This window comes from Alosa pseudoharengus, unplaced genomic scaffold (genome assembly GCF_046254945.1).
Source record: "Alosa pseudoharengus isolate Yale_2024_CS ecotype anadromous, Long Island Sound unplaced genomic scaffold, YU_APseudo_1.1 YU_APseudo_1.1_scf_19, whole genome shotgun sequence".
Taxonomy (NCBI): Eukaryota; Metazoa; Chordata; class Actinopteri; order Clupeiformes; family Clupeidae; genus Alosa; species Alosa pseudoharengus.
Window position 1 is genome coordinate 26,947,812 of NW_027468657.1, and position 12,551 is coordinate 26,960,362.

The following is a 12,551-nucleotide window of genomic DNA, read 5'->3' on the forward strand; positions in this document are numbered from 1 at the left end:
TCTCGATAAGAACTTTAGTGCACAGGGTTAAGATCCGAGCATACTGCTGATCAGCATAGGATAGGTGTGCCACAACCTTTCACTTTTGCAGAAGAAGATAAACAAACACTGTGTACTTCATTAGCAAGCAACACATGCCACCAACTGCCCTGGGGTCTTCAATGGTCACACCTGGAAATACTACACTTAGTAATAACACATAATAATAATAACTAGAGTGAACTGTAGTATGATCAATAACACATTGCTGTTCAGAGCTACAGCACCCAACTAGCAGGCCTTTGACTTCTACAGAGGGAACCTGGAAACCTCTCCTGTGGGCCCTGTTGGCTTCCCTCGGGGACTCCCAATGCTAACCACTGGAGTCAGTCGCACCGAGCTGTCCATCTGCAGCCTCAGCAGTCAGTGACTGGTCATTAAAGGCTCCCTCTGTCTCGGCGAGGGAGACCGATGACCACTCAAGCATCGCTGTCTCTGGCCGAACCAGGTGGTTGTGGTGAGTCTCAGCCCCGTCATGAGACGAATGAGATTAAAGCCACTCACTGTCTGATCCTCTTACATCAACCTGCAACTGTAATTCTAACGTCAGGTGTTTGCATCAGTTTTAAATGGCCAAACACTGAGCCACGGTTCCTAGGCAGATTCTGTGCATTGAACCTATTGTATATGTGCGCTGCCAACAAGAACTTTAGAACAACACCCCCCCCCCCCCACACACACACACACACCACCACCTTCCCCGTACCACAAGTGGTGATGATGCAAGACTTCACAAAGAGAACACATGTTGAATCTGTTCTTGCATGTAACCATACGGTAGGCTCACAGCATATGCTTCCTCTTTTACATATGGAAAATCTCAAATGTTTTTCCCGCCTTTGACAATAAAAGGAGACTGAAAAAAAATGGATGTAACTGTATGCAACATGTTTTGCACTGGATGCTACAGTACATACACACACAAAAAAAGAATACTTGGCAATGTCTGATAGACATAATAAGTCAGAGAGGCTGAAAATCCATTTGGCTAAAGGTCAAATAATTAAACCATTTGTGACGATAACAAAAACAACATCATGTTCTTCCAGAAAAAAATTGCATTGTGAGCAGCCCTCCAGCAGTCTCAAGTACAAATATTTTCCCATCTTATGCTGAGCCCCGAGTTCCAAGCACAGCAACAGCATTTCCATTGCATTGTTCCTCCATAGTGCACGGTGCCGCTCCCCTCCAATACTACTGGCCTACGTCCAGACATTTCACTTTTCAGGAGGATGTGAGGTCACAGCCTGTTTACAGGCTCAGCGTATGACAGACAGGAGACAGAAGGAGTGTGGTCCTGTATGTGACCTTTGACCCTTCTGTACTGACCTGACCCCCTCTCCTCAGCTGACACCAGCCTGGATACCACCCCCCACCACACACACACACGCACCCTCATCCACGGCCTCTGTTGCCCTAGCAAATCCAAAATCAGCCTGTGGAACACACATGTGCATTAAAACGAAACACATGTATGTGCACACACACATTTTGCTCAACCACACACACAAACACACACACACACACACACACACACCAACCCATGAACAGCCATGCACAACCATACCTCCATACAAACACACAACGCACACACACACATGGCTCATGGGGTCTTGAACCTGCGTAGCACATGCCCCTGTTGACAGCCAGAGCCAGGAATGAAACATTGCCTGTTTCTCTGCTTGCCCTCCTGGCTCCACCAAACGGCTCCACTCTCCAGCATAGCCTTCCCAGGGGTTAACCCGTATCAGATAACCACTGCAGCTGCCTTTTTCCTGCGCAAGCTGTCAAATCTCACAACTCTATGAATCTATACATTTCAAGACGACTATGACCCCCCCCTCCCCCCCCACTTCGTTTACAATGACATTCATCACCGATAGGGCACCGGAATCGGCTTGATTGATGAGTGCGTTACTACTGCGGCAACGCTGCAGTTTGTTGAGGTAAGTCCGCCGAAGCGAAGCCTCGCTCGAGGGAGCCAAGCTGTCATGCCAGCCGACATGCCTCTGTTTACAAGACCCCGTTCCCAAACCACAATGCTTTACTGCTGCCACCGTTAATCACGGGGTAATTGGACTCTGTTTGTTTGTCAATTAAAAAAAAAGAGAGAGAGAGGGAGACATTGGAAAAGAAGGTGTAATCAGAAAAGTATGCCCCCACCCTTTTCCCCCCTACTCGCACACAAAACTAAATAACAGGGCTACAAAATGGCGGTAATGTAATTTCATGGGCTGAAGGAGACTCCGCTTTAGTCAGGTCATGGGGGGAAAAAGTTGGGGGAAGAAGTGTAAATGCCACTGATTTGGCGGGCGAAGGTGGGCACTGGTGTCGCCGAACGTGATCAACGGGGCAGGGGGAGTTTTAAGGAGGGGAACGGCCGTGCAGCACTCTTGGCTGCGACGACACAAACTCCCTGGGCCTTTAGTGATAAATGACAAATTACATCATTTTGCCATGGAAAGAGGGCTGTTGGAAAGTTGTGCCGGGAGAGTAGCTGCACCGGTGGCTGCCATGCATTGTGGTTAAGGAGTATTGTTTCCATAGGCCGGCCCGGCTCCCAGAATGACGTTCGTTTCTGCTGCCGCTGCACTTCTGTGTAGTTTGTACTATTTACGAGTTAGAATGAAACTTTTTTTCTTTCTTCCTCCCTCCCTTCTCACTCTCTCACTTCTCTTCCTCTCCTGCTACACTTCTGTGATACCTTGCAAGATACGTGCATATTTCTTTGCCTCTGGGGGGGGGGGGGGCTCAAATGAATCAGCTCTCTGGCCTCATTATAACCAAGCGCACAGTTGATGAAGATGTCAGAGTAGAGGCTGGCAGCCAGGTTCGTGATGAGTCTGACAAAGCATGCATCATACATCCTTGCTTTTAAAATTTATCTGCACGCCTCCCAAACAGATGTCTGAGCAACCCCTCACGTTTGGAAAGCATCGATCATCGGTGAGTCCCGACTCCGGTGGTTGTCCTGTCGGAGGGAAGAAGCCGGTTGCGTTGATTTGCATAATCTGATTTGAGGGGTCAGTCGAGGGCTGCAGTGGAAAACAAGTTGTTCTGACCTGGTGTGCCTCATATCTCCGTGTCCCACACATTTACTTAACGCTGATACACAACCACTCCCGACGCCAAGGCACTCCGCACCGTGAGAGGTCGAGTGTATGTACAAATCAGCACGCGGCTGATTTATTAAGTGTTTTTTAAACAAATGTCAACTCTTATTTGAGAACTCTGGGCGCCTCGTCATTCGCAAATCAAAACATATCACGCCTGATAGACGGACGGAAACTACTCTTTCAATCTGCCGAGCAAACATTTTATATTGCGATACCTTGCGTCCAAGATTTACTCCCCTAAGGCCATGCTGTGGTCAGCAATGGCGTTGATGCACATTAAACCTGGAGCCACATCCGTATAAGAACCCAGTCTTTTGGACCCCCCCCCCCCATTTCATTTTCCAAGGGAGAACTCTCCAGTAGATCATGAGATAACGGCATACAAAGCCACCAACCATGGTCTCGAGGAGAGATTAAAAGACAACCTGGGAGACAGTGCGTCATGATCGCCCATTTCACACACCGAAACCTTAGACGGAGCGAAAACACTCTCCGAGTACAACCGAGCCGAAGAGATTCCTCACAGTTATAATTCAATCAGAAAAGCGACTCTATTTTAAGCTAAATGCACTCCCTGTGGTTTCGTGCTGACGAGACTAAGGCGCCTGAAACCAAAACAAGACCATTTATTTGATATTCTGTAATCATATATAGGGCTCTGTTGACTCTGTTGTCTTAATGCATGTAATTTACTCCTTGCGTGCAATGATTACACACTCAACATGATAACCTCACTCATGTTTAGATTATTAAGAGATACATGCTGTGCGTGTGTCTCTATGTGTGTCACAGATAAGGAGAGAGAGAGAGAGAGAGAGGGAGGGAGAGAGAGAGAGAGAGAGAGAGAGAGAGAGAGAGAGAGAGAGAGAGAGAGAGAGAGAGAGAGAAAAGGGAACAGAGAGAGATGGGGAAAGGAAGATAGAGAGAGGGAAGGAGATACACATTAAAAGAGAGGGAGAGGGAGGGAGAGATAGAGGGAGAGAGAGAGCTACCCTAACGGTGTCCACTTTGCTGGGGAACTAGGTCGGATCCCTGTCACCCCCCCTCCACACACACACACCCCTCACCCCCATCTGTCTCTCCATGGTCCTTAACGCTCACAGACAGTTTCCTTGTAAGCTTCCTTTAAGCCCTTCCCATAAAACATTGTCTAGCGTAAACATATGGTCCAGTCTAAGTATCTTATTAGTGTACATTACCACTGGCCAAATCACATTAGCGCTACTGAAGGTGCCAGTGGCATACTCTGCGAGCCAGAGGGGGTACAAATATACATGTAATTACAACGCAAAATATCTGGCCCAACCCAAATAAAGCCATCGTAATTACATAAGCCAGTGCAAAATCCCGACACCAAGGTAAGTTTGGAGAAACAGCACACTGATGGCCGCGCGCGAGAGAGAGAGAGAGACAGAGAGGGGGGGAGGGGTGGTTGAGTTAGTTTAAAGCCCTGATTGCTCCCAGGTTGCGATGTCTTAACCACCAAGCCTGAACAGACCGTCTCATTCTTCCTTCTACACGACTGAGAGAAGAACTAGTCAACCACTCTATTCCTTAGCCACTACAACAAAAACAACAACAGCGTGTTTAAACAGTGGGGTTCATTAAAGTTGTTAGCATGGACAGGTTGACTCGCGAAGACGGATGAACGTGTAAATTTATAAGACAGCCATCTGCGGCCCCCAAAAGCTTAGGGCTAAACGGTTAATTACGGGTTTATGGACTGCGGCTAGATTGTGCTCTTTTCGGTCCGGCATCATTACTCAGGGAGCGCTGGCCACATTCTCGCCGAAATTGACATTTTTCTCCCTCTAAGAACCTGTTGCTCTGCGACAAAGCCCCTTTTAATGCCTCAGTCAAACAGTGGTGAATGGAGACGGGGTCTTGTCGTTTTAGCCGTCCCCAAGCTCCCGACGGCCAACAAGGACAACAAAGTGGTTTAGGGTTTTTCTCACAGTTAATGAGGGAGCGAGCAGTATGGGATATTCCATGTCCAGAAAAGGGACAGTCACATCCTACCCCCACACCACCACCACCGCCCCCACCACCACCACCCCTACTCTGGAGTCTGGATGCTGAAGTGATGGACACACTGTGAAATGAATCACATTCCTGCATTTCCATGTTTGCCATTTCCTTAAAAAGAACTTTTTTCTGCAGTGCATCTAAGTGGAAAAGCTCTACCCCTATAGCGCTAAATCCACTGGCTTTGTCCTGCCAGGACACTTCCTTCCTACATATTAGAGATTTAGAGGTTAAAATAAATGTCATGCCCTTTGAGATTAAGCAAACTTTCTGCACCTGTTTTGAGTATTTTCACATGCCGCAGTGATTGTTTGCTTGATACGCCTTAGACAATAAGCAAATACACAACTCTGCGCAATTTATGGTATTACCCTTGAACTTTTCAAGTTCAAATATGCTCGATTTTGGCAAAGGCCAGTCACACACAACTTGGCTTATCTATAACAGTGTTTCCATGATATCACACGATCACATCATAACATAAACACATGTCAACACATGCTGAAAAAAACAGAGCTGTAGCCTTCACTAAAAAGTACAATGTATTTTCATTGTGTTCCTCAATCAGGAGCAGACATGGAAATAAACAGACAATCACAGCCAGAAACCCATATGTCTACACGGCCATTATCTAGCTCACATGAAAATGAAAACTTCGACCAGTCAGCTCTAAGGAAATACTCACTCGACAATGGCACAGTGCTTGAGTATTTTCTTATGGGTGAGATAGGTTCTCTGAGGCGGACAGTGCTCTTGACTCAGGATAAGGCTGTCAGTGAGTTGCCTTGGGACTGTTGTCCGAGCTGGGTGCTGTGAGTGTCTTATGAGCCAACCTAAACCGCCTATTAAAAAACCCAATAGGCACTAAACCATGGACATAAACATCGAGTTCCAGCAATTGTCAAGCTCACCACTGAACTCAAGAGTGGAATGAGATGGTGGTATAAAGAGAGCTTTCTGAAGAGCATTGTTAGTGAGATTTTTTGCTTACATATATTGGGCTGATATTAAATGTTACAGGTCTGTTAAAGTTCAATTGTGGAACTTGATATTTTATTTGGCAGTGTCTCATGTTGCCGCCGGATTCGCTGTCTCTAACATTCACAAACGGACCCCTTTTAAAGATTTGTCATGGCAAAAATGTGGACGGTCATTTGGCAAGCGCTTTTGCCGCAATTTTTTACAGCACTTTATCGAAGCATTTTCAAGAGCTTGGCGGTGTTCGTTTTCCATTCAAATTATTGTAATGATGCAAGCATTTCACAAAATCACAAATAGGACATAAAAAAAACTCCACGGGGTACGCAGACACACAGACAGAACCAGTGCGATGGATAAGCAGTTCGTCTTTCAAACTGACAAAGAAGTTCATGCTGGAAACATTTAAAGAAACCTGAGAGTTTACGGGCCAGATTCACAAGTGCCATTGTACCGCATAAAAGATCCAGACTTTAAATGGACCGGCCATTAAAATTCTTTATCTGCTAAGCAGTCATTTAAAGCTGAAAGGGAGGAGAATAAACAGTGTGGCCTCTTGGGGCCACGGTGAAAGACTGCCTTTCTGGGGAGATGCGGGACCTCCACCATGGTCAGAGATAGAGGGATTTGCTTCCCCGCTTTTAATAAATGTGACTAAACAGACGGCACATGTGAATGGATGTCTGCCTGCTTGCCTTGCTTCTTGCCAACTCTGCTGTTCCCATACCTTCAAACACATTCATGCTACTTTCTGCACTGACTGTGCAACTTGAAGGACAAAAATGACGTCTGACCAGTGATTATTCCCATATTTGTTGTCTATAAAATCTTGGTAAGTCAAAAGAGAGAGCGAGAGAGAGTGAAAATACGACCACAGTGGTTTGCTATTACAGTCACCCTTGAGGATGCTTGCGACATAGAGACTGTTTTGTCTCTCTGTACAGAGGCGAAAAGTTCACCCAGTTATGTTTGGGTTATTTTGTATATGATAGAGCACGGGGATTAGGGAGGGAAATAAACCACAGAGCGCAGATGTAGGGGTATTAAGATCCGCCCGGACACAATGCCTTGGAAATGACAGGGCAATAGGATCTTTGTGTGATGCAAAGCTTTTTTCGCAAGCGCACAGATTCCATGACCGGAAAACATACCCTGGAGAATTTGCGCTGTATACACAAGACGTGCCGCCAGCACAACAGGCTATTGATTGCCAAACAAGCCAAAAGTCTCCTCGGCGGGGAAACTCAATCTACGCATCCCTATGGGCTATATAGCGTGAAGAGGCTCCTCTCAGTCTTTGTGCATTTCATGCAGTCTGCAGTGGAGCCGAGTAAGGAGCGCGGAGCTCGCGTGTGGCTCGACAGCGAGGCCGATTTGCCTGCAGCTGGTCCCAGATGTTCCCTTCCATTAGCTTCTCAGGAGACCGCACGCTCTCCTCTTATCTCTCCCTTTCTTGGGTCCGATATTTCCCTCAGAAACCTTGCCAACAACTTTCCACTGTGAAAAGGAAAAGGGGGCCCTTCAAGTCGAACCCTCCCACTGCAACCCCCCCCCCACTCCACTCTACCCCGACCCACCCTCGCTGACTTCACCCACAACACCCCACCCCACCCCACACCTCCCTTCAACAAGCCTCCTTGTTAAACACCTTTACTGGGCTTGTATCTGCACCACATTTTCGGGGCCTGGGTGCAGCTCTCTCCAAATAATGACCGGTGCGTGCCAACTCCAACGCCAAAGCCAAAGTATCGGCTACAGGCAGCAGCAGAGAGGGCCCTTATGGGAACCAGCGGCTGCCAGAGAGAACCAGCAGTCGAGAGCAAGCACTCTCTTTCGGTTCCCATCCACTTCATGACAGACCTCACTCAGCAGAAGAGGCCTGCTGTTGCTGCCTCTGCTGCGATGACCGTTTCTGCTCCTCTGCCCAGCTTTGCCTCAGCTCCGCACTCACGCTAATGACTTTAACTTGTCCAGCCGTCGAGCAAAAAAGGGGGCCTCACGGTGGAGAGAAAGATCCTCTTGTGGACACAGCTGAGATGGGGGAGGGGGGGGGGAGGGGGGCGGGGCAATAAAACGATGAGATGGTGGACGAGAAATGGATTCATCCCAGGCTAACCACGCGGACAAGATGGGATAATTGTTGTGGACATGCAATTAAATGTGTTTTGTCCACCGGGTCTGATGAGGCTTTTGTTCCTCGCGCAAGCGCGAGCTGACGAAGCGAGCGATGTCCAACACAGCACCGAACACCGGAGAGATGCACCCTTTGTTGACTTTAATGAAGATCTCTACATCAGCTGACAGCACAGTGGAGTGAGTGTTAAACACTTAGCGGCTCATTTTCTGACAGATTCTGCCCACTAATGGGGGAAAGAGAGAGCCCATATGCATTTAATGTAATTGAAAATGGGCCCCGAAGAAAAATGGGCCCCTGTGTGTTTTTCAGTGTCTACCTTGCAGATTTCTGTGCCAGATAGCAAATGGGATAACCATTTCCCCCGATGTCTCGCCCTCAAGAATGTGAGAAAATACTGCAGGATCATTTTAACCGTGCACAGATTACGGGTTTTCTCAATATTATAATATTCCACACAATAGTCTCTTTCTGCAACTGGGGAAAAAAAGTCCTGAATGCACTACCCTGCAGTTGTGAAAGGTATGGCTTTGTGCACTATGCTTTAAGGTTGCTGGAAAAATGTATGAAGAACATATTTACTATTATTTTCATTATATATCTTAGTATATCTATGGATGTATGAATGTCTATCTGTCTGTAAATCTATCGTAGTTCTATTTGTACAGTACCGTATATTTCAGTTCTATCTGTACAGTATATTTCAGTATGTAAAGATGTTTCCATTGAGTGAAGAACTTAAATAACTGTTCAAGCTAAATCTAAATGTCAGTGGGTCTGCCACACTGGAACTTAAATAAAGACATAAAAGCCACATTGTATAGACTTAAACATCCCACAGGCTAATGCAAATCAAACTGCGCCCGTCATCTCAGGGCAGTAGTGACCCTATACTGCTGCCGTTCTCACCCATGTCCAGTGCCAGTCAAAAAATACCCCTCATTATAGCGGGTCACATGGCTGAGTTGGAATGAGCGAGAACCGCCCTATGACCGTGGCTGCCTAACCAGTCACCAAAAGAAACATATACTTAGCTGGAATAGCATGTGATTTGGCCTGAATGGGGATATGCCTGCGTTTGCTCACAAGTGCACATTTTCTGACCTCTGTGGAATAACACCCCAACCTTTAGTCTGCTTATAACAAGCCCTACCACTGTTTCCATACAAACAAAATCTCAGGCGCAGAATTTTTAACACATTCGATTCTGACTTTTGTTTTTTTGCGTAGAAGCGGCAATCACACAACCGTTAGTCTTCCAATGGCTTCCATGTGTAAGTCTTCAAGAGGGGGGAGGCACATCTATCTGGCTTTATAAATTCTCAAAAAACACAGAAAGTAGTTTTTCTCAGAGTTATACCTCCAGGACAGAGAGCACTGCTTTATGTTTCCCTTCTTCCTACAGTTCGTGATATACAGACATGTCTTAAACAATTTTTACATGATCCGATGCAGGTGCATCCTATCCAGTGTGCTCCACAGGAACAACGCTACTGTGAGTAGCCTGTGTATTAAAATCACTGGGAAAAAAAGCCCCAATCATGACAGCTCTGAGAAATACGAGTATGAAGCCGCATATCACTGTCACGCAGGAAACGCCTAGGGCATATATATGTGTGATAAACGAGTGTTAGATCCTTGTAGAGATTTTTATGGATCACATAATGCCTGTGTTGCATAAGGGCATTCGTACCTGAGTCGATGGCCGTGACTATCAAGGTGTATTTCTCCCGAGCCTCCCTGTCCAGCGTGTGAATGACGCTGAGCTGGCCACTGGATGAGAGACTGAAAGCTCCCTCTTCGTTTCCACCGCTGAGCGTGTAGCTGATCTGACCGTTTGAACCCTGGTCATCATCCCTGGCCACAACCTATAGATAGAAATCACAGACACCAAAGGCAGACATTTCAGAGTGAATAAGTAAGCAATGAGTCTACATACTACATACTGCTCCCGAATATATTTAATGGTTTTGGGGGCCAAGCCTTTCCTCAGGCAGATATTTACTTATCATACATATGCTGTAGATCTGACGTGTGATGACAGAAGCCAGAGGCTGTATGGGTACTTTAACACAATGTTGACAAATCAAATGCAATCTGTGTGTGGTGGACTTTTTCATTTCATGCGGGCGACTGTACATGCAGGTGCTTGGCAGCGTTTCAGCACCATTACCGTGTGATTAGAGTAACTGGCTATAATTTCCCTCGCTGACCAAATCTCATTCACTTTGCTGATTGAGGGGGTCACATTTCAGACATGTGTACACAGGCATGCCTCAGCAGTCACCGACTACAGAACGAGCTACCTCAACGACTACATCGCGGATGTTGGTTTCGTCCATCGAAAACGTCGCATAACACTAAAACGATGGCCCCAAAAATACCCAGCGAAATGCACGAGGCAAGACTAGATGCCACAAAGGTGGCATTCAATGTGGTGGAGTTTGGCCAAGCTTCCCCACCAAAAGAATGAAGGCAAGGTATAAATCTGGGCACCGCAGCAGGGCTCATTAGTGACTGCCCGCACCGTGCAGAGTTTGAGCTCTTTTCCAGTACGCCTGCCGCACGCAGGGATCGGCCGCCCCTGGCTGGCGCGGCGCGCGGTGTTTGTGTGTGGGGGCGAAACCCGCCGCCACTGGGCGACGTCCCAGCACAGCTGCGGCCTCCGCTGCTGCCGCCGCTCTGCACCTTAATTTCCTCATAGGTACGAGCCACGACCACGCCGAAGACTGTGTTGCCTTTGTCACTGGAGAGCGGAGACTCATTAACGCAATTTGGGTAATTTTGGATTATATGGTTTCAACAATATCCTTTTCAGCGATCGCTGCTGTTTCGCAAGTTCTCTTTTCTTGCTACGTTTAGCAGTTCCACTTGCCTTAGACCTGTGGTTTTATTTGTTCTGTCATTTGTCAAATGTTCAGATTTCAGCTTAATTTCCAGTTTCTGTTTAAAGTCTAAATAATCACCCCGGTTCTGCAGAGGTTTAAAATGAATTACAGCGGAGGTCCAATTAAATGTAGAGTGTTTGAATAACCCTGTCTGGTAAGGGTACTGAGAGTGGGGGACTGACCTGTAGGATGTTTTTGGGCAGTTTCGACAGGTTCTCCTGGACGTTTACTGTGTATGGTGACAGCTCGAACGTCGGCAGACAGTCGTTAACATCTGTCAGGACGATGTTGACGGTGGTGCGGTCCACCCTCGGGCTGCTTCCGCGGTCCGCTGCCTGGACAACCAGCGAGTAGGATGACCTCACCTCCCGGTCCAGCTGCTTGGCCACCGAGATGATCCCGGTGACCGAGTCGATGCGGAAGTCCGTGTTGGTGTTGCCGCCGACGATGGAAAAGCGGATCTGCCCATTGGTGCCCTCGTCGGCGTCGCTGGCGAACACCTGGAGCACGTCAGTTCCCGTCAGCGTGTTCTCCTCGATCTCGATGTCATAGATGTTCTGCGAGAAGCTGGGCGTGTTGTCGTTGACGTCCAGCACAATCATGGTCACATCCATGGTGGACGTGAGTGGCGGCTCGCCTTTGTCCGTGGCCACCACCGTCAGGGTGTAGTTGGCCAGCTCCTCACGGTCAAGCTCCCCGACCAGCTTTACATCTCCGTCGATGGTCCCAATACTGAACTTATTCCCAAAGGGCCCGCGCAGGGAGTACTCCACGTAGCTGTTGGGCCCACTGTCCGCATCAGTGGCGTGGGCGGTGAACACCACCGTGTCCATGGGCGTGTTCTCCTGGATGTAGGTCATCTTCTGTGACGTGAAGCTTGGTGGGCAGTCGTTGACGTCCAGCAGGATGATGGACACCTGGGCGGTGCTCGTGAAGCGGGCCATCGGAGGCTCCGCCATGTCGTTCACGGTGATCACCAGGTTGTAGAACGACTGGGCCTCCCTGTCCAGCGCCTTCTTGGTCTGCAGGGCGCCGTTCTTGGAGATGTAGAATTGAGCCTGGGAATCACCTGATGCAATAGTGTAGAACATCTGGGCATTGAGGCCTGGGTGAAACCACAAAAGGAAAACACAGCATTAATGAGAAAATGACTAGCAGGGCAACTTGAGAGGCATTTAAACGACACTTTATGATTTCTAAATAAATGTGCAATTACACTACATTGCATTGAAAATAATGAAACGCTTGTAAGATTATACCAGTGATTAATCTTAATAAGCTGGGGTCTTAGAAATTCTGAAATGCCAGTCAAACCTCAAATTGACCTAAAAATTTATATTTATCAAGACATAAACATAGTTTTAATGAGGC

At 47.5% G+C, this 12,551-nt stretch overlaps 1 protein-coding gene across 1 annotated transcript in view; it reads right to left on the minus strand.

Moving 5' to 3' along the window:
• Nucleotides 1-12,551, minus strand: part of fat4 (FAT atypical cadherin 4) — a 97,186-nt gene that overhangs the window by 31,224 nt on the left and 53,411 nt on the right. Inside the window, exons 5-6 of the mRNA XM_076292151.1 lie at nt 11,363-12,285; nt 9,986-10,160 (exon numbers count right to left, since the gene is read on the minus strand). Of these exons, the coding sequence (XP_076148266.1) occupies nt 9,986-10,160; nt 11,363-12,285 (1,098 nt within the window). The remainder of the gene's footprint in view (nt 1-9,985; nt 10,161-11,362; nt 12,286-12,551) is intronic.